Source organism: Falco biarmicus, chromosome 7, assembly GCF_023638135.1.
Source record: "Falco biarmicus isolate bFalBia1 chromosome 7, bFalBia1.pri, whole genome shotgun sequence".
Taxonomy (NCBI): Eukaryota; Metazoa; Chordata; class Aves; order Falconiformes; family Falconidae; genus Falco; species Falco biarmicus.
Window position 1 is genome coordinate 35,412,335 of NC_079294.1, and position 22,485 is coordinate 35,434,819.

The 22,485-nt window shown below is 44.1% G+C and overlaps 2 protein-coding genes across 4 annotated transcripts in view; both read left to right on the forward strand.

Moving 5' to 3' along the window:
* EVL (Enah/Vasp-like) overlaps window positions 1-22,485 on the forward strand; it is a 157,301-nt gene that overhangs the window by 134,072 nt on the left and 744 nt on the right. For 2 of the 3 annotated variants that reach the window (XM_056347057.1, XM_056347056.1), the window contains exons 4-13: window positions 2,719-2,782; window positions 6,978-7,039; window positions 11,242-11,471; window positions 12,098-12,219; window positions 15,022-15,082; window positions 17,088-17,154; window positions 18,514-18,580; window positions 18,686-18,748; window positions 21,051-21,117; window positions 21,504-21,561. In XM_056347057.1, coding sequence (XP_056203032.1) covers window positions 2,719-2,782; window positions 6,978-7,039; window positions 11,242-11,471; window positions 12,098-12,219; window positions 15,022-15,082; window positions 17,088-17,154; window positions 18,514-18,580; window positions 18,686-18,748; window positions 21,051-21,117; window positions 21,504-21,561 — 861 coding nt within the window. The remainder of the gene's footprint in view (window positions 1-2,718; window positions 2,783-6,977; window positions 7,040-11,241; window positions 11,472-12,097; window positions 12,220-15,021; window positions 15,083-17,087; window positions 17,155-18,513; window positions 18,581-18,685; window positions 18,749-21,050; window positions 21,118-21,503; window positions 21,562-22,485) is intronic. The other variant, XM_056347058.1, reaches the window with a different exon arrangement.
* Window positions 7,046-11,235, forward strand: LOC130152860 (ena/VASP-like protein). Its single transcript, XM_056347055.1, has one exon. The coding sequence runs from the start codon at window positions 7,969-7,971 to the stop codon at window positions 9,250-9,252; it is 1,284 nt and encodes a 427-aa protein (XP_056203030.1). The 5' UTR covers window positions 7,046-7,968; the 3' UTR covers window positions 9,253-11,235.

Below are 22,485 nucleotides of genomic sequence, written 5' to 3' on the forward strand. Positions count from 1 at the left end.
TGAAATTAAGTCACTTCTGTGAAGTGAGGGGAAAAATTTCCAGTAGCATTGTCTGAACTGACTTGTGGTCTGCCCTGGGAATATATTGGGTATTTGCTGTACCACAGGCAGATTTTTAAAGACAGCGTCCATTTTGCAACCATGTATTGCAACCAAAAGCTGTGTATTTAGTATCATGTGTGGTCTTAATCCTGCAAGCATACGCATACATACCAGAAAACGTAAGTAAACTTATTGAATTAACTAGGACTCTTTTGTGTTGAAAATTGAGATGGACTTGTTTGCAGATGCATATGCATCTTTCATTTACTTGCCTGCTATGCAAGGTCAGCTTGAGAAAGCTCCGGGTGATAAAAAGCAACAATCTTAACTTTCAGATGCGTTTTGTAATGTTGCCTTAAAAGGATTTCCTTAAGCTTCTTTCCAAATTGGTTTGGTTGGATTTGTTTGGTTTTAAACCTATGTATCTAGTTCATAACAGTGCCCACAGGAAAAAGGAGTTGGGTTTTTTTTGTGTGGTGTTGCTAGTCTGGTCTTTGATTCCTTCTGCATGTCTAGTATTAGTCAAACTGGCCACACTGCCTCGTTTTTCTAGGCATTTGGCCCCAAGAGGAAATTTATGCCAAAGTACCAGATTAAGATGGCATCGTTAGAGCCTCCTATATACTTTGACATGATTTATTGCCTTTCTTGTTCATGTTGGTGCTTACTTTTAGTCCTCTTCCCACGCAGAGTCTTTATACAAGGGCAGTTTTCTCGTGATGAAATTATATGCAGTGATGAGCATGGCTAAGGCTTTTCATGGTGGAATTTGTTAGCCAGTGAGGGAGGTGTAACTGACTTAAGCCTTGAAAGTCTTTCACCCAGAAGTCTGCTTACTGAAGTATCTCACAGGTACATGTATGTGTACAGGACAAGGTGGGTGTTACCTGCACACACCAGAGCCAGGGAGCAAACTGGTGTCACTGCTAACTGTGGGGACCCTGGTCCAATTCCACAGGTTGGGGATGGGACCTCACCTGTCTTCCTACTGTGTCAGAAGTTTAAATTCACTCTGTAACTGCTGCTCGGGGGTAACTCTGGCCTTCTTTCACTTCAGTGGTGAAGATGCGGAGTACGAGCATTCATGCAGTAACATGGCATCCTTGTTACACATTGAATACCTTAGATGTGAGCCTTCTGCTTTGTGCTTCCCAAATACCTGCTAAGTTTTTCCCCAAGGCTTGTTTCCAAAATAATCACCCTCAGACGCACCCCCATTCATTGTTTCTTGTGATCTTTACAAAATGTGGCATTTCTGTCTAAATAGTTTGCTAGAGGCCTGTGACAAACAATATTAAGTTGTCAGTTGTGAGGCATTAAAGAAGTTAACTGTCTTCACTTCATACCCAATCCTAAGATATTTTTAAATGTCAGGGCTTTTGACTCAGTACTTGTCACTGGCTCCATTTTGGGGATACCCAAAACTGGAGTACATAGTCCCAATTTTCAGAAAGTGCTGTGTTTCCTTTCTGCAAACGTTAGTCCTTAAACATGTTTCAAAAATATGCACAAATTACATCAGAATCAGTCAATGCTCTGGAATTTCTGACTGCAATCCATTTCTGCCATCTTTCCCGTTTTCACACAGTCATGCTTTCTAAATTCGATTTCAGATACAGAAACATATACAGAAAATGGAGAGAAATATCCTTAATGGTTTGTGAGTGATATATTTGGGTTTGCAAGTGTTTAATTCTGATTTGCTCTTGTTGGATAACATTTAAAATGATGAAATTTAGCATTTGATAATGAAAAAAATATGGTAGACATAATAACTTTCTGCGTATAACTGATCTATTTCTCGGTGATGTTTATGAGGAAAATTGCTATTGCATTCAATAGAACTATTGTCTGTTTAGTTCCAGTTGATCAATGGAACAATCCTCCTTCCATCACATGCAAGACCACTGTAGCTTATGTTACCAACAATTATTTTTATTTTCAGAATAATTCCTCCTTTCAAAAAATGACATGTATTGTCAGTGTGCTTGATTAAATGTCCAAGAACAAAGATTAAATGATCAGAGTCGAGAGAGATGTGACTTAAATGGGTTTTGTTGGTGAATGCCAGTGAAAGCTCAGCTTGATGTGGATCCTGCAGAAGCAGAAGACCAACAGCACTGTAAAAAGAAAATCCACCTTTGTAAAAGGCTTATTTAATTTTGCACCTCCTTGCACCTTCCATCACGTAGCTTCTTGATGCCATCTCGACATCAGAGCAGCACTAGCTAGCATGTATGCTCACAAAGTCAGCACTGTGGTTGAATCGCTGTGCAAGCACAGAATAATCCAGGGAGACTAGATCTGAACCCTGTAGAAGCTAGAAATGTATCCCAGTGCGATGGACTGTCCTTCCACAGGATATCTTTTGCAACACTATGGGTCTTCACTGGTGCCAAGAGATTAGTATGTACTCTACAGCTACCATGATGCCAAGTTTCTGGACAAATCTGCTCATCAATTTAGCCATTGGATTCTCCTAATGGAACTAAAAATTTACAGCATGTGATGATCTGTCTAATAGGAAACTAAAAAAAAAAAGACAAAGAGAGTACAATAATGTGTGAAGTTTTTTTTCTCATAGTAAGATGGAGAAGCAATTAATCTGAGTGGCACTGTTTTTTGAAAGTCAGCCACATTTACTTTTCTAATAGCATTTTCTCATTGTTTCTGTAGGTCCAGCTGCGCAGCGCCAGGTCCAGAATGGGCCATCTCCAGATGAAATGGAAGCACAGAGAAGGTGAGTTAATCAGTTATGGTAGAGTTCTAGTTTGCAACTTGGATGGACGCGCAGTCCTTGCTCACCGATAAGCACTGTTCATTTTCCTTGTACCTGTTTTAAGCTGATTCTGAGTTTTCCATAATTATTGCTAATGATTCTGTGGTGACTATTAAAAGGTGAAGTGAACTGAAGGTCTAGGTAAATTCTTTGCTCAAAGACAAGCAATGTTCAGAGTTAAAGACAAACATATTTAAAAGCAGTTTGTAGAGAGTGTGTTTCCTCAAGCACATTAAGAAAGCCTAAACTTACCCTATTCTGGATCACCTGCTGGTGGTGACAGTCATATTGCCCAGGGAGCATCTGATGGATCATATGCGCTGTCAGTAACAGTTTTGGCCCATTTTTGTGTATGGCTATTCCTATATCATATGCTGTTCATATGCATACGTTTTGCTCTAAACCAGGACAATAAGTGAAGGTGTAGTCACGCCCTTCACCTTTACCCATATGTCAGACTTAGTGCCATTATTACACATGGCCTTTTCTCTAGCCGCTAGGAGTGGTCTCCTTGACATCAAAGGGAAGGTGGACAGGAGTGTCTGTCCTTATATGCCTGTGTCCATAATGAAATTATGAGACCCATTTCATTTTGGTTTTGGTGATTCAGCCTAGATTCTTGTAGCAGCAGTAGAAATCCCTGTAGCGGCAGTATCTTCAGCTTCCTCTGCTGAGTATAGGACATGCCTATCCCATTCTGGACAAAGTCTTCTAGTCTGACTGTTAGTCCACGCTGTCAGAGCTGTGATCCGCCTGCCCAGCATCGGTGGTATCCGCACCAGCAGCACTGCTTAGCCAGGCTTGTGCTTCCTTGTTGGAGTACAGGCTTGCGCACACAAGAAGCGCACCTTTGTTACCCGTATTTCTGCAATTCTATATTCACTACAAGTGTGTTTCTGCTACCATATGAGAAACACTGGAGACTATTCTGCCATAACACGCATAAGCTGGTGAGCCTCACTTCATCAAGAGTGCGCTGGAGTACAGAAATCAACAGGACCTGTTACTGCTCCAAGTTTAGTGCCTGGCATTGCTTAAATGAGGTGTCTGCCTTTGCTTCTGTAATGAGAGGAGGATCAGCAAGTGCAGCTGGCTCTCCGAAGGACCTGACCCAATGTTTGGTTCAGATAATAAATAGCTTCGTAAGGATTTTAGTGGAAGCAGACCTGCAGGGGCGGTTCAGCACCAAAGCTGTCAGACGTTGGTCTGATGTGACAGGCACTCAGTGGGCTCTGCCTTCGTTTGTAGGTTTGACTGCCCTTGCAGGGGCAGCCTTCCAAGGCTACCGTTCTGACTGGTCCCTACACGAAACCGTGTATAGGTCATTTAAGGCAAGGCCCTTACACAGGCTGTGGTGGGTACTTAGGATTCTCTCTTTCCCCCTCCAAAAAAACGTAAGGTAAGTGTAGGGCAACTAGTTTCCCGTGCCTTTATTAATAACTCTGAATGGCCTGAGATTCAGTAGGGATTTACGTATGACTATTAAATGGGTCAGCGGGTAATGGTATTTCACTTGAGATTTGTCAGATGTACTTTGGGTTAGCAGAGCTATCATAAAGGTCAGAAGAGAGCTCCTGCTCGCCCAGAGGCAGGGGGATGACGCCTGTCCCCGCTGCCTGGCTGAAGGGCCTGATCCAGCTCTTCACTTAACCAATGCAAGTCACTGATTCTTCAGACCGTATGTAACTCAGACCTAAAATTTAGGTGTCTAGTCTGTACATTTGAAGTGCAAGCAACTTAACTACATTAGAAAAAAACCCACATTTATTGTTTTTAATTTAGAGACAGTAAAAGCCTTTTGGGTAGGTAATATTTGACTGCTACAAGGCACATGGTCCTAGGAAAGCTTCTTCTGCTCCGCTAGACTGGAATAAGCTATGCCAGTAGATACACTCAGATATTACTGCATCTGCACTAGAGGATTTTCAGCTTTAATTATGCTGATGCGTTCTTTAAGCATAGAGCAGACCTAATTTTGGACCTAGCTTTTTTTTAACATCTTGTAAGCAGGCAAAGAAATGAAGTTATGGTAACTACCCTGCAAATTTGTCTGTTTAAAAGGTTTTTTAGAGACCTTTATATAAATGTTGAAAGAATATATTTCTTAGTCAGAGTGTAATTTGTCCCCTCTTATGCTTTACTCCTTGCATACTCCTTAAGCAGCCTTGTGCCAGTCTCAGGCTTTATTTAGTTCTGCTGGAATAAAGTTGACTTCCGAAGAGTGTAAGAACTTCTCCTTTTAGCACCTGTGGAGGGGTGCATTTAGCATGTATAAACTGCTTCTGCTTAAGGGCAGACAGGGCTGGAATGAACCCCAATGATTTCAAATGGCAGTAGCTGACCCTGTCTTTGTGGAGCACCCTGCACCCGTATCTGCTCTGCAGACTCTAAGGACATGGAGACGTCTTACCCATATTTCTTTCCTCGTAGGGGACAGTATGCTTAGGAAACTCTCAGTACTTATGTTTACAATTTAAATTTTAGCAGTACAGTTGATGCTGTTGCATACGTGTTCAACCCATAGCTATCAAGTAAGACCCAGGGTATGTACTGAAGTAAAGATTTTTATTTATTTGGTTTAAAGTATCATAGCTTAAGTGAAAACAGTTGAATCGGCCAACTAAGACTGTTCCTCAAAACTGTTTCCCCTTTACACATACAATAATTTTCTCAGATGACTATAATAGTTTTCCAGAAATTGCCTATGTTTGATGGCTTGCATGTCCTGAATATAAAACCAGTTTAGGATCGATCCCTCCACAGTGAAATGATGGATTTTCCTTTCCCATCTATGGAATTAGAACTGAAATATGGGAAACTTGTTTTGCAAATTAAGACATCCTTTTTTTTTCCCTGCATAATATAACTTTATTTTTCTGGACTTTTTTCTTAAAAAATCTTCTATTGGTATGTAAATAAGATAGAATTATTTAAAATTGCAGACTCGGGAAAGTACAAGTAAAAATGTAACAGGAAGATCTCTCTGAAGTATTACGTAAGGAGTCAAAATAGGAGTGTTGCTTAGAGTTAAGCTTGCCTTACTGTACAGACCATGAAGTCAAGCTGTTGCAAAAAAAAGAAATCCATATGCAGTTAAGACTGGCTCAAACATACGTGGAACAAATTCAAGGCAAACTTGGCCTCAAAACCATGGAAGAAAATTATAATAAACCTTATTACCAAGCGCTTCAGTAAGGTAATTTCAGAGTTACGTTTTAGTATTGCTGAAATCTTTAGTCCATATCCATGCAGGTGGCAAAAAGACTGGCAAATACTCTAGGTTTTCGCTATTAATCTTTTTAACAAGAGCAATGCCAGGGTGAGTTTGTGGCAGGGGTCAGTGACAGCTGCAGAGGTGTTGCAGTGTGCGAGAGCAGACCTCTGCTGCTAGACCTCGGGAACTGCACATCCCGGGAAAGCAGAGCCCGGGTCAGTGTATTTCCCTATGTATTTCCAGGCCTGGGAAGCACGGGAGCTAGCAGCTCCCGGGGGGAAAGGTGCCAAAAAATCAGCAGTGCAATGTTGTGGTCAGCAGTTGTGGAGGAAACACATAGCCGTGGTGCCCGTGGCTGCGCTGGCAGGCGCAGGCGGTCAGCGAGGCTGTCCAGTGCCAGCAAAGAACTTGGTTGCATGCAGCTGGACAAAACAGGCTTTGTACAGTCAGCACCTAAACGCAGGTCAAGCTTCCTTATATTTTCATTCAAGTCCTTTGGGCTCCTGATCCACAAAAGACTCAGGACTGTGTCATTTTATGCGAGACGCCCCTATAATCTTCCCTTGCAATGTTCACACGCTTCAGGTTAACAACACGCATGGTTGCTGTGCTGTCCTGGGCCTGGGGCACTGACAATCGCTTGTGCAGAGCCCATTGAGGAGTTGTCATAAATGGATGAACCAACCCCTGCGGTGTCCGGCCGGTGCAGGGCAATGTTCAAGTTGCGCTTTTCCAATGCATGCAATGGTACCGCTGTGACCAAGGCAAGTGAAGCCAAACCCACCTCCATCTCATCCCTAATGCTCTAGGGATTAGCATTTCTGTGAGGATCTGGCTCACATCACCCAAGACATACAGTTTGAGTGCTTCTCAATGTATAACGTTTTTACTCAAAATTATAAAGAATACCTAATGACCGAGGGTTTTTCATTGCTGTTTCAGACAAGTGATGGAGCAACAGCAACAGCGCCAGGAATCTCTGGAAAGAAGAACCTCTACCACAGGCACGTATCAAACCAAGCAGATGTAGTCTCTCCTTGCTTGTCTCCTTTGGCTGTAGTTGGGTTTTGTGTGGTGCTTCACAAGAACTAGGCTGCTAAAAGTGGTTGTAGTTACGATAACGTTTTGAAGCATTTATAGCTAGAGATTTACATGCATTTGGACATGGTTTGTTGTTTTACAGAGGCTCAGGTGCAGCTAGGTAGGTTTTGTGCTTGGCAAAGCTTGTACAGCTGAGGAGGATTTTAGGGGTACCAAGAGGGCCTGGCCATCTTCCTTCCACACCCATGAGGACAGCAGGTAGCACATCCACCGCAGGAGTGACTCCATGTTTCCAGGGGATGTAAGCATGATGGGGTTCATGTGCTGGATGTGCCAGGCTAGGCACTCCCCATTGCTCTGCAGCACAAAGCAAACCACAGTGCGGAAGAAAATATAGCTTTAGATGCTCATCAGTGGGGATTTTGTGGTCATGAAGTGAGAGGTTTTCTGTGAGCTTAATGGAAAAAATATATATATTTAATGAGCTTACGAAAATCTTCTGTAGCATATTAAGTTGCACTAAGCTGAGCGAAGCGATGACAGGAATAGCTTATAACTACAAAGTATGGCTTTGCCTCTCTGTAGACTGCAGAGCAGGCAAGCCAAGATGGCCATCTTGCGTCTGGGCTTTTGTTTTGGGGAAGTTTTTTCAGTTAATCTGGCCACAGAAGTGAAATGTTTTTCCTCAGCTGTTACAGCTTTTTAGGTTTTGACGTGAAACCAGCTCAGACACACACACACACCCCCTTAGTCAGTGACAGGAGTGTTGGACTCTGTTTCGACAGAGGTTAGTGTGCTATTCTGCATAGGGAACATAGCCAAAACCCTGCCTCGGCATCCCCAAAGAGCAGGACATGGCTCTCAGGGACTTCTAGCTGTCCCCTCCCTGGCTATGGGGTGGCCACTGCTGTGTTCAGCATGCCCCTTGCAGCTGCCCTGGTGCAAGGGTGATGCTCATGATGGTGTGAAGGGCTTGCTCATGATCCTGACTCAGATTTACATAAAGTTTGGAGGAGCCTCACTGGCACCAGAGCACACAGCTCTACCTGTGCTGCAGGTCCTGCTCCCCATGGCCATGGGGGGAGCATGCAGCCCATCCCCTGCTGCCAGGATCCTGCTCTGCACAGCCCTCTGGTTCTTGCTGAGGGTTGGAAACCCCCAAGCCAGTGCCTGCACCATCTCCTCTTTGCTTTGTTTGAGTTTCTGTTTGCATTTACTTCACAGTTCCTTTCGCTCTGTTCCGCTTTGCCTTGGTTTCGTTCCGTGCCACATACCCATCTTATTCTTTTCATTTGTCTTTTCTGTTCTTTTAGTTTCCACCCCTCAGATAAGCATGTGCTCCCCCCCCTCTCAGCCCCAGTCTCCACCTCCCACCTGCAGTAACTGGGGTGCTGTGTCCCCACCGCCGCCTCATGCCAGCGCTGTCTCTTCAGCACCCGCTGTCCTTGAGCCTGCTAGTCAATCCTCTTTCAGATCCCTGCAGAGAGTCAGAGACCCCCCCCAGCTTCTGCACAGGCACTCAGCCTCCGAGCTGCCAATGGCCCGGGGTTCCTCTCCCCCAGCCTGCCCAAACCGCAGGACCATAATAACATCAGGCATCAGGCGAACCTCGCTGTCTCCACCACCTCCCCATCCTTCCCACTTTCCCTTCACCTTTCGCCAGCCTCTCAGGCGCTCTTCTCTTTCATGCTCTCCTCGGTCTTCTGCTTCCTCTGCCACAAATGCACCACCTCTGCAGAGGGGTGATGTCCTGCAGCCACGTGGTCCCACCATCCTGCCTGTCATTCCTGTCCCACCTGACAGGGGCAAGGGACCCACAGATAAAGCAAGCCAGGAGACCTTGGCAAACATACCTCTGAATGGCTATCCTGAAGAACAAATTGCTTTAGGCCCCTCTGGGACCCAGGTGAAAAGTGTGGACAGGTGCTTCTTTCCACACCTAGGAGCTGCACCCTCCTCCCCGCTGCCCACCATCGCCAGCCCCTCCAGCTCCTTTGGCCAGGCTCCCTCCCCATCCTCCCATCCATCTTCTCGTCCTCCACAGCAGTGGTATCAGTCCATGTCACACTGTCTTCCATTGCCTCCCCCTTCCGCTGCTGTGTCTGAGGTGACTATGCCCAGGAGGACCCCTCTTTACATGACTTCATCAGCCATTGCCCACTTGAGTAAGTACTGACTTTGAACGAGTTGCGACCTGTATGAAGCCTTAGCTTTCAGGTGCTTAAAAAGCCTCGTTGGCACGGCCCGTGACCACTAGAAAAAGGGCCGAGGTGCCCAAGGCTGCTCCTGCTGTATGTGATTTCTGAAACTAAGGTGGAAAAATATCGAAATTGCTCAGGAAAGGTCCAGGGATCTCCTGAGCTAAAAGCAAGACAAAAAGCAAGAATTACAGGACTGGGGCCCTGTAGCTGGGTTGTTGCAGTGCATATTCTTACTGTATTAGCCCAGAAGGAGATTTTTATCATTCAACAGAGTGAAATTGCATTTGGCAGCGAGCTTTATACAAAATCTATTTTCAGCTGGTCCAAACATAGCGGATGGGCTCTTCTGAAGCTGGAGGCCAGGTCTGCGGTAGACTTGTCTGTTTAGCAATATTGGTAGAGGTTGTGATTTTTATTCTCTTTCCTAAGCGGTATTTCTGTTACCAGCAAAAGAGATAACATGGATTTTGTTATAGTTACCCAGAATCCCCTCTGCTTGTGTAATTTATTTCATTCTAGAAACTCTTTTCCTCATATAAAGTGCATTTATACTTTGGTTGAGTTTATACCAAGTTGAGGGCTTGTCCCTATAACTATTCCAGCAAATCTTTTCCATTGCAGGCAGACCAAGAGCTTGGGTCTGCCACTTTGCATATGGTCTTGATTTCTAGTGCTTGTCTAAAGCCTGCAGAGTCAGAACACTTACGAGTAATGCCTATTTGCAATTCAGATCATATGTTTTGTGACTTGGATCCATTCCTGTTTATAACCACATATAATGCTTAAATGACGTGCCTAGAAAAGGAAGAAAACTGAGACATTTCTTCTCACTTTCTGCTGAAAATATTACTGCAACCACTGGAGGCTCAGTCTTCCAGCTGATATAAGTCCTTGAAATCCACTTAGTTCAATAAACTTATTTTAAACTCACATTAGTCCATTACTTTGACTCAGTTCAATTTTTGCCTCAGGCTGGCCTCTAATTAGGTGGGTGTAGTTTTGCAATTACAATTAACAGTACCCACAATGAATTACTAGCTATTATGTTTGTGAACCAGAGAGGGCTTGAAACATTTAAAGTATTTCTGGTAGCAGCCATGGTTCATTTCAAGAATGGAATTGGAAGTGTGAAATAATAGCAGAGGTAACCACAGAAATAAGGCAGTAGCGTAAGAAAACCTAGATAAGAAGAAAACCAGGCTGCTAATGTTAAATACAGATTCCAAATGTTCCTCAGCCAAAACCCACCTGTCTTTCAACATAACACTTCCTGAACAACTGAACCTGTGATTATGTATCAGGAGCAGCCTGTGAGCTCTGAGAGAGTGTAACATGGGGAAATATCCTCAGGGAGGTGTATTTGTTCAACTGACCTGTTAACAGACAGGCAGAACACTGCAACGGAGTTACCCACCGCCAGCCCCTCCAACAGGCTGCTGCTCAGGGAAGCTTGGCTGGACCTCGAGGTGCTTGGAGCTGGTCTCCCCCGTGTCATTTTGCAAGACCAGCTGAGGCCACACACCTGTGCAACAGAAAGGAGGATGTGTCGCTGTAGCCCATGATTCTGGTGAAAAGCTGATGTTAACCACCGTCTACAGAGTTGGCTGATGTCATTTCATATCTCCATGTAGAAAGCTGTGAGAGAAGTGAAGAAGCTGCCACTTATGAATTGGGAAGTGTTGTCTGTGTTTTGATTTTGGCACAGAATAAAGCACTAGCCCAGCCAGGGAGAAGAGGAGGGAGAAAGCTAGTTTATCAGTGACAGTGTCTCACAGGAGGACACAACTGTAGTTGATGGACCATTGATGCAACCACCATTTCCCATTCTTCTGCATGCTTGGTGCTTCCTTGCATTGATCACTCGTCATGCAGTTAGGTCATGGCCTTGGGAGCAGGAGCATGACTTTGCGTACAGGCTGGAGGAGGTTGCGTTTCATGTCTAATTGGTATTCTCTGCATTTCAGGCCCAGCACTTCCACCTGGTCATCCCAGTGGCGCTGCTGTGATCCCTGCTTCGTCCGGGGGGCCCCCACCTCCGCCACCCCCCCCAGTCCCTCCGCCACCCATGGGAGCTGCACCCCCACCGCCACCCCCGCTGCCAGCAGGCGCTAGCCAAGGGGCTGGCACTGAAGATGGGTCAGTGTCAGGGCTCGCAGCAGCTCTGGCTGGTGCCAAACTAAGGAGAGTTCAACGGGTAAGGAGATGGCACTGGGACTCTCCGATGGGCTCTCCTCCACTGCGGGAAAGCCTGGCATAGCTTGGTGTAATGATCCACAAATCCAGTGTGAAACGGTGACACATGCTGCAGCTGACCATTAGGGGAGCTTTTAAATGTGAGTTTGTAGTGCAAATAAAGCTGAGCAGGAAACGTTTGGTATAATTTCTGCTCTTCAGAACATGTTCATTAGCAAGTTCTCATGTTGCCAGGATTTCATGACTACTGCATAATCCACCACTGTACTATCTGTTAGTATTTTCAGTCATTGTAAGTGGCTAAAACTGCACCATGCTTCCAAAAACCAGTGTAGACTGGTGAGGCCTCACAACAATAGGTGTCCACTTAGGTCAGGGTTGCATAACCATAATCATGAACAAACAGCATGGTGGGTTTTTTCATCATCTGCCGATATATTTGCCTCACCCAGACTGTTTCTGGGTTTAGTACGGTCCATGTGGGTCTTCTCAAGCCAGAACACATCCTATCTCTTGTTTTGGGCTGTGATTGTGAAGGCTGTTCCTAATAATAAGGGAAACTAATCATTAAGGGTGTGGTTGTAAATTAATCTTGTCTTTAACTCCAATGTTGATTTCTGTCTTAAGCCAGAAGATGGTTCAGGAGGGTCCAGCCCCAGTGGGGTCTCTAAGAGCGATGCCAATCGAACAAGTAGCGGAGGAGGCGGAGGAGGACTAATGGAAGAAATGAATAAATTACTGGCAAAAAGGTTTGTACTAGGACTTCGAGTAAGCACTAGCATGAGCTCTGTAGCAAATTGTGGTACAAGGAGCTGTCGTTTTTGGTTTGCAATGGGTCACTGTGGTGGTGCTTTGCAATTTGACAGCTCCTGCATAGAAGTCAGTCACCAGCATTGCCCAGCATTTAATATGAAAGTGTAGGTGTTGCTGCAATGATACCTGGCAGAGTTTAGCTGCTGTAGCAGATCCTGCCGTGTGGTAGCCTTCAAAGATAGTGATAAATATATTCTCTGGCTTTTGCCATTTTACCAGATCTATTTCAAAGTTACTGTTTTCAGAAAGAATAAACTATGAAAGGAAGTCACAAATCATTCCTTATGCAGCACATTCAGGATGTTGGGCCCAAAAATAGAAGTGCAATAAAAGGACAACATCTTGACAGGTAAATTATTATTGATTCTCAGGGTGTTACAGACAGGCTAGCTGAAAGTTACTCCAGTAAAGCGAGTTGTGATGTATCAAGCTACCAGCTGTTAAAAGGCACTCAATTATTCCAATTATTTTTTTCTTTTTCTGATGCGAGCACTGTGCTGCTTCTACGCTGAAAATAACTGAGCTGCAAATCTTTTCCCAGGGAGCTGGCAGCAACAGAATTGTCTCTTAAATTTTGTTTCACAAAGCCATGGAACTCATTGGAAATACACAGGTGTCAGTCAAGGGTGCAATCTGGGCACATGCTGTTACACTGATACTGAGGGGACTTCTTTTGGCTGCAAAACCCTTTTTATGTGTAAGGCCATGGAGAAAGGAAGAACCTGACACTGTGTTTTAGGTTGCTTTTACCAGGCTGGCAGCCAGGAGGTAAAAAAGTTGTTCTTTAAACTGACCATGTTCAGTACAGAAATCACAGAGTGGTAAGCATGGGATCTTGGGCGCCCTTTTCTGAGCAGAAAACCACACGCTTAGAAACAGGGAATGTGTCTAATGCTGGGAAAGTAACAGAAGAAAATGCTTCTAAGAGCTCAGGTGGTATAAAATACCACTCTCTAGATCTAGTGGCTCCCACGAGAGCAGCCCTTTGGTTCAAGTCTGAATTGCAAGCAGAATAATGAACTATCTCACAAATCGCTATAATTTCTAGCCCAGTTAAATTTGTAGCAGGACATAAATCTAACACTGATCTCTCACCCTGACAAATACTTCCCTCACTCAAGTTTGTGATGGTTATAACCTTTTTTCCCTCAAAAGAATCAAGTAAATATTGAAGAAAGACTATAAAAATTATTACTGATTGAATAAAATTATTAGTGCAGTTGAATATCTAGAAATAATTCCCACAGAGCACTGTGTCCTAAAAAACATGCATGTGTTTTACTTCTCTGTATTTTTGTCAAATTTACATCAAATCCTGCAATTTGTCTATCCAGTGAAGCTTTTCTTTTGCCAGTGATATGAAAAAAAAAAAAAATCCTCTGACAAACTTGTGGCAGCGTTTTGCAACTCAGAAGCCTTTCTAGATGCCACTTGGGATTATTTGGGTCTTTTTCTGAGATGAAGTTTGTCTGCTTCAGAAGCAAGAGTAAATGACAAATCTGTCATACTGTTGTTTTAAAAAAGCATCTGCTAAGAGTAATGTTCACAGGTGGGTGAGGATAAGGATCATCACAACCAAAATCCATGTGGAGACTGGAGCTGCAGTTCCCCTAATTGTCTAAAATGGGAAATGGGATATCTTCTAGGCAACCAGTACCTGGCACACTTGTGTACTGTTTAGACCCAAAACAGGGCTTGAAAATCCATAATTTGGTTTTCTTTTCTTCAGCCAGTGTGGCTAACACCCAAGAAGTTTTACCATGTGTTCTTCAAAGATGAACAATGAACATTTTTTTTATTCTCATGTCCAGTTGCTCTAGTGGACTGCTTGTAGCTCGTTGCCACTTGCTTCTTGGAGTTTTGCCTCTCCTGGGGAAGCAGGACAGAGTGGGGGTCTCAGGTCCTCACTCAGCTTCTGTAGGCACCACCAGCACTGCCAGTCCTGGGACTACAGGGCTCGGGAGGTCTTCTGCCTTTTAATTGGATTTGAAACAGCAGTAATCTCCTGTCACTCACCAAAGGCATTTGAAAACCCAGGCTGGTGTACTCGTTTCCTGACTCCTGGTCTCCAGGCAGAGCTTTCCCATCCTGGAGTGAGCAGGGGTCTTGGCTAGCAGAAGTGGTGGCCATTCTTTCCCAGTGAGGATGGACCTGGGTTGAAAGGCTTTTCTGACTCTTGTCCTGTCACATGGGAGCGCTGCCACAGCCCTTTCTCTGGGTGGGAACAGGGATGGGGGGATATAGGACAGATGGAAAAATGATACTGAAGCTGGCTGAGAACATAGTGCCATCACTGCCATAACAACCCGAGCCACCTGGCGGGGGTGAGCTGGCCCTTAGAAACCCCCGTGGAGGTTTGGGTTGTTCCCTCCTGTGCAGGACACAGGAGCCACCACTTTCTGAGCCCTAGAGAGAAACCATCCTTTTCTTACCCAATTTTATACCCAGCTGTGCTTCCTTCCTCCGCTTCGACATGTTCCCTTATGCTCTGCACCCTGCGTTTCTCTGTTAAATACCATCTCATAATATTGCCATTCTCCCCGAGTCCTATCACCAAGGTCTGGATGGCTCACCTCCGCCCCAGCCCTAAGCAACCAAACACATTCAGCCTTTGTCGCATTCCCTAGGATGAACTAAATAAATAGTAACTCCCTCCAGGGTCTGAATCAGCCTTCCCACGTGGAGGATGTATTTCTAGAGGGTTGACTGTGTGTCCTATCTCATGTTCCTTTGCAAAGGAGGAAAGCAGCGTCGCAGTCAGACAAACCAGCTGACAAAAAGGAAGAGGAAAGCCAAAACGTAAGTGAAAGACTCGTCACTGTTGTGCTTTTCCAAATACATTGATGTGCTGCCTTGTAAACCAAAGTCCTGGGCTCAGTCACTGTGTGCAGCAGGCAATGACAAACTGTGCTAATCCAGGAACAGATTTACATGTTCAAAAGCGAAATGTAACCTTTCTTGGGAACAGCACCCTATAAACAAGAATTGCCACCTTATTCATAAGTGAGGTACTGTCCAAGCCAGGTTAATGGGCACTTTCTCATGGTGTGATCTGAGTATTGTAGGGTAGATTCTTGCCTGTTAAGAAGATGCACTGAACCTTCTAGCAAGTCCATTTGAGATCACGTTCATGTTTCCTATTTTAAATTTGTGGCTTCAGCTGAGCTGAAGTGGATCATCAACCATGTGGTGTAACTTTGGATTGTGAACATGTATGCAAAGCAAGAATTGGCTCACTTTGGACCCCAGAGTGCACATAAAACATGTCTCGGGGAGCGGGTGGTGGTGAAGGGGTAACAGTGTATTAACCATAAGAGCATTCAAAAGTTAAAATTATGTGATCATGATACTTACACTAAAATGAGATCGACTTTGGACAACTTTGGGGAACTTTTGCTTCATTACTGTTCTGTCTGTATGTTGTTCACAAAAGCAATTAGACAAGAGTTTTGGTTTGACTCGGTCTTTACACTGAACTTGATGCAGTGATTTTGAGTTCAACATGCGGACTAAACCACTTTTTTACCCACTGAACTTGTAAAGCATGGGAGGTAGTTCTAGTTTCAATAGAGGCCAGGATTTCTGCTGTATCCCTTCCCATGTGGTGCTTTTCTAGGCTGCTTCTCGTACAGCATTCCTGTTGCTAGCCAGCACCCTTGTGAAGGCTCACTGCCATGGCTGTAAGTTCATAATGCATCATGTGTGCCTCATACCACCTACACAGAGATATTCCCTCCAAAGACAAAGTAACAGCCGCTCAGTAGGAAATCCATTCAGAAACTACAGGTCTTGCCCTAGTCTGAAAGGTTTGTAGCAAGAACAGGAATAAGCACTTTGCCCCGTTTAAGGAGAGAAGCAGCTACTTTCTGCATGTTCCTCAAAGGATGCTTCAAGCATGCGATTTGCCTATTGAACCTGCTATGCAACCATTGCTCTTAATCTTGCCCCAAAGCTGGTTATGAACCATACGCTCAGAGATTAAAGGCATCATTTAGCTTCTGAGTATTCAGCCTCTGCTGCCTTTCTGCCCCTTCTCTCTCCTTGAAGCTCTGCATTAATTTATATCCCCAATCGAACTTTTTGATAGCACCAAACTGTTTGGAAAAGTGTTTTAGAGAACATCTGTTTAATGTGTATCTTACTCCAGATATACTTTGTGGCAGAGGTATCTTCTGTCAAACTGGATGCAATTCCATTTTACAGTGCAGAGTTAATGCTTTGCCTGAGTGTGTTTTGAGGGCTGCTAAATAATATTGACATTCAATATATGGGTGAATGTTGTATGATCTGTCACACATTAATCCCAGAAAAAAAGAGTCCAAATCTGTGAGGTAGCGTTTAATCTTGTACTTAGGAGGAGTATTGACTGATTTATGTTCTGTTAGTACCTGGACTACTGTCACTGATACCAGCAGCTGTCCTGGGCTAAAAGGCTGGGATCTGACCTTCAGATGGCTCAGTTTCCATATCAGAGTTTCTAGATTTGGGAAACAGATGGTTTGTGTTTAGACAACAGCAGCCAGCACTTGAGAGTGGTAATTCAGCCTGGTTTGGTGTACAGGGATGAGAGTGATTCAGTGGAATCATGAAAAAGCGACCTTATTAGCAAAAAATAAAAAGGGTCTATTTTGCCATGCTAAAGGAAGAGACAGGTTAAAGTTTAAATAGCCTTGAGCACATGCCTTGGCAGCAGTCCCTGTTGGACATGGTTGGAGGAAGCTTGCTGCAGCTGGTCTCCAGAGTAGAATAGGACTCTGTGCATCATCTCCAGAATTCTGTAATGTCCTGGTTTTTCTCTTTGTAGGATGATGCTAGTACCTCTCCTTCACCCAGTACACGAGGTCCCGCCCAGCAGCAGCAAAATTCATCAGGTATTAAATCAAACTATTAGTGTTGTAGTTGTCTTCTTAATCTAGTCTTTTCCTCTACCACTAGACTCTTGCGTTCATTGTCCTACTTCTGAGTGCAGCAGCAGTAACTAACAGAAAAATTCCCCAGTACACACTGTTTTAAAAACTGTACTCAGCAAGAAATGGTGATTTTATATGCTTCACAGCCAAGAAAATGACAATACAGCCAGTTTAGTTAACAGGGTCCAGTCATGTCATTGAGGATCTGTCTTCAACATTGTGTACCTAAATCTTTAAGAGAAAAAAGCTATATTATTTTACTTCTGGTAGTGTAACTCTCCTGGCTTACGCAGTTGGGGTTTGGGTCTCAAACTGTTATCCTTCCTTAAGCTAGTAGCTTGTTGCAGTAAGCCTGATCCTGAGAGTTACTAAGTGAAATTAAGGAGCCCCCAGAATATGTTTTTCCTATGATGAGTTGAAATAACTGCATCTGAGTAGATAAGCTGCAAGCCAGTCAGATTCATCCTTGCATCAGCCTTGGCTTTCATACATGCTGAAAGAAATCTCTCTCCCAAGGGAATGAGTATTTAACCATTCCAGCTTCCTTTTGGAACAAAGCCATGATTTGCATGCTTTGCAAGGAAAGGGGAAGAAGCCAGGAGAAAGGTGCATGTAAATGAGGAACAAGATCTAGAGATTTCCTGGGAGTGTCCGTAAATTTTTTTAAAGAGCTTTTTAGGACCTCACAGGGGAACAAACCATTGTGTATAAAGTTGCGTATCTTTCAAGTCTCTGAAACCATTTACTTTATTTTAGGCTATTTTCTTAGGAGGAGATTGGGACGATAGTAAGCATTTTCAGTAACAAGGGTTATGTAGTGCAGCTTTTGGGAATGTTCTGTGAGTTAGAAATGTAGACAACATTAAATAAATTCTCCGTGGAGATTTGCGTAGTGGGGGTCTCACTGCCTTTCTTTAGATACACCCAGATTTTCTGCCAACTATGGAGACAAAAAGCCTAAGACTTTTTAACTTAAAATATAAGTAAGTATTGTACTGAATAAAATAAGCCTTACAGCAATTAGCCTTTATTTCTTAATAGAAGTGATTTATGCTTTTCCTCCTACTGTTCCAGTTCCATGTCTTTTTAGTATTGTTTAACTATCCAGTCCCTAATTCAAGGGATCACTAAGCAGATTTTTGCCGATGCTTTCTCTATAATGTAGGCAACTGCACTCATTCAGCAATTCTGCTTTCCTGGATCTTTCTAAGCCACTCATCATCACTGAATGAAAGCAGCTGTAGAAGACAATCAACTTCAGGATGGTTTTATCATTAGAGAACAAATAATAAACAGTAACTTTTCATTTTTGTTTTCTAGACTCTGGGAAGAAGCCATGGGAAAGGAGCAATTCTGTTGAGAAGCCTGTATCTTCATTACTCTCTAGGTGAGCTGCACAAGGGTGACCCTGTGGCTGGCTAGCAATTGGGATGGTCGCGCTGTCCCCATGGCATGTGCACAACTCATGTCTCGTTTCATTCCATTGCTGTAGAAATCCATCAGTGGTGAAGAGCTGTGAAGCTAAGAGCCCCACACAATCCCACGTGTCTTCTAGGTACTGGCTAACAGCCCAGCTTCTTAATTGTCTTGGCTTGTTGTTTGGCTAATCCCATCATTCACTCATGTTTGTCTTCTGTCACATCTTTTACTCATTCTCTTACAATCTGCTTTGTCTGTCACTGCACAAAGTGTGAAGGTAGAATGTGTCGTGTCAAAGGCTTGTTCCATGGAAACAGCCCCCTGCTTAGGTGGGCACGGGCATCACAGACGTTAATCTCACTTAAGCAAGCGCTTAAAGCATCAGTGCTCCATGAATCAGAGGCATGGGCTTGGCAGAGCTCTGTGCCATGTGGAAAGCAGGTTTTGGAGCTTCTTTTTACAGTAGGTTCAGGATGACCTTGCCAGTAAGAGAAGTTTTCATTGTCCAGCCTCTGCAGAAATTAAAAAACAAAGGCAGAAATTATCTGAGGAGATGCAGCTAGGAGAAGGGAAGTTATTCCTTCATCCATGCAACTGCAGTGGGTGCATGAGGAAGGAGAGCAGAGCTTGGTGCAGTAAGTTAGTAACACTGAGCTGTAAAAAGGCCCAGCCACAGACAGGGCATTCAGAAATACAGAGTACAAAAGCTGGCAGGTGTCAGAAGCACAAAGCCTATAGTAGGACTCCAGAAGTCCTGTTGGTCAGAACAGCCAAGCTGCAGTATCACCACCCGTGTTCTTACCCACAGAGATTAAGATAAAGTTTGATGCTGGACAGCTAAAGGGAGGCCTCCTTCCAGTGCTGGTCCAGGACCGCCCAGTGTTACTGCAGTACTGGATACTGAAATAGATGGGTAAGCTGAACGAGGGGCTAGAACACAGGCTAACGTATGTTTAGCATTTACTGCAAAGACATGTCCCTTATTTAACACTGTTACATATACGACAGTGCTGATAGTCTGCAGAGAGAAAGTTGCCAATGGCAACTATCTGCACATACCTGCTGTTGTGTTAAAGATGCTGGAGCTGGAACGTGCCCTGCCCAGACATTCAGAGGGATCCACCAGTGCTACTACAGCAAAATACAGTCCCTCCGGCTCTCCTAAAACCGTGGGACACATTGGTTCTAGGAAATACGTGAGAGTTTCCAATCAATATAGAAAGACCATTCCTTCTCCTTGCAAATAGAAATGAAACATGGGCTATGTAAAGCAGCCAGCACGTTTTCACCACCTGTCTTCTATAATGGCATTCCATCCTGGGAGGATGAGGAGTTCAGTGGGAAATTATCCTTTCCTAGCTTAACACCTGGTATAGTGCTCAGTCTTTGATTGCTTGAATGACTTCTGGGTGGGGAGCAGAGCAGGTTTCAAAAGTGGTCAGTGGTGACCTGTTTGCATTCCTGTTTAGTTTGATGGCATTTGTATCTGTCTTAACTGCCAGCTTAGCTGTGAGATGGTAGGAGACATGTTAAGATTTTCCTGAGAAAAGGCTGCAAGATCAAGCATACCCCCAGGAGTAGCAGACTCTCAACTAGCCCCCAGTTTGGGCCCAAAGATTATGGCAAAGGTATTTGAAGGCTTTTCTACGAATTACATAGCGTGGTTAATTTTTTAACTGTTTTAGTGTTACTGATTAAAAGAGAAAGTCAAGCAGCTTCTGCTTCCTTATTTTATCAGCTGTCATCAGAGTTAAGCTCACTGACTAATACCATCCTGGCAGACTGATAACTCAAGTGTACTAGCCATTAAGGACAGATGGGTTTTGTTTCTGGGTCAGGGAAGAGTGCCTGTGCTACACAGTGCTATTGACAAGCTCCACTTGACTGAGTCAGGCCTTCCAAAGAAAGGATTACTGGGTTATTATTTTCCCTATAATATTTTTCTAACCTGTATTCTACTGTTTAGCACCCAGTTAAAGTCTAGGTGCCCAAGACAAGGTTGCTGTACAGAAAAGAGTGTGAGAGAAAACCAGACATCTAGCTTGCAAATTGCAAATGCTGTAATAAAATACATTGCCTTCAGGGCGTAAAGCCTGTTTAACATCTCAGTATTTTCTAGTCTGAAGTCACTGAGACTCACAACACCAAAAATAAAGGAGTAAATTAAGTTTCAGCACAGTCTTTGTGCTCCCTCCAATACATCTGCAATAGGAGAAAGCAGAATCTTTGGAGGTCAGGCTGCATAAAACGGGAGCAGTGTGCCGCTCTCCAGCTGCCGAACACTGCTGAGCAGCACAAGAGGGAGCCTCCAGTCCAGCATTCGAACGCGGGAGTTACTGCCGTGGGGTGGATTTCATCCGCGCCATCAGGTGTGTGCAGCTTAGTGTGCATGGCAAGGAGCTGACTGGCTTTTTTGTGCTCTTCTTCCATTTCTTAAGGATGAAGCCAGTGAGCAGCAGCAATGATGTGGCTATGGATGCCTTAGATTTTGATCGAATGAAACAGGTGAGTGAAAAGCTCTTTCACACTTACGAGATTTGGTGAACTACCCATTTTCCCCCATGCATGCGCTGTACAAGCAAAACAGCTGCTCAGTCTTTTGATTTCCTCTGTAACTAGGTGCTTAGAGAAGGGTGAGCTTAGAAGCTGGTGAGCAGCAAGAGAGCACAATCTCACTGCTATTTGATCAAGATGTCTGTACGGAAATGTGCAAATAAATATGCCAGCAGCTTCTGCATCCTTGGCCTGGGAGTGCAGATGTAGCTGTTAGTAGTGCCAGGCTCTGACCACCAGCGGAGGCGGGGGACAAGCACAACCATGTTAAACTTGCATTTTCTTCCACTTGGGTAGACGGAAATTCTGAGCAGCTGACTTGTGTTTTGTCTCATCAGGAAATATTGGAGGAAGTTGTAAGAGAGTTACACAAAGTGAAAGAGGAGATAATTGATGGTAAGAAAGAGAAAAATTATTATTTTTCTCATCTTTATGACTAATTTCCCATAGATAAGATGCTAGGAACTGCAGAGAGTTCCCTGGTGTTTTCAGACTTCTCTGAGCAGCTCTGATTTATATCAACATTTGAAGAACAAACATCTACCTTATCTGAGCTCTGATCGTGACATTGTGTTTACATCCTTTATTTTTATGCTCTTGACAAGCATTTTCACCACCAACTTGTGAGAAATTCACTGGCCGGTGTTTCTCACAGGTGGGAGGGTGAGAAAGGGCCTGCCCGTAGCCCATGGCATGTCCATTTATCACAATCAGGGAGCGTGAAATTGCTTGCAACTAGCTGGCCACACAGGTCCGGGATGAGGAGGGGACAAAGGTACCAAACTGAAAATCCTTCCCAAGCATCTTCTGTAGGCTTCCTATGCTTGAAGAGCTATTTCAGAACTTCACTCAATTACAGCTTTCCAAATAGCCATGCATTTTTATAATTCACTGAAAAGTACAGCATCTGTACTAAATGTATCAGTACTTTTTTTATAAATTGCTCTGCCATATATGACTAAATGTATTTTTCAGGGCCATTATTGAAATGCACAGCAAAATGCCTATTTGAAGTCTGCATTAGGGCATACGAAGATGCATGTCCACACCCTGCACTCCCCATCTTAGATTCACACAGAAGGGGGAAAAGAGGAGGTTTTGAAACCGCTAAATCCATTCCCTGCCCCCTTGCCCTAGACCTGTGTGCTCACAAAATCTTGGGGCGGTTTGCAGTTGAGGACACCCTCGCCCTTAGAGTACCAACCCAACAGCTTGGCTGTCAGAGCCTCCCTGGTTCATTCCAGTACAAAATAAGACATTCACATAAACGACAGCTGCAACTTCTTAAACCAGTACTGCAGTTTGCAAACAAACAACTGA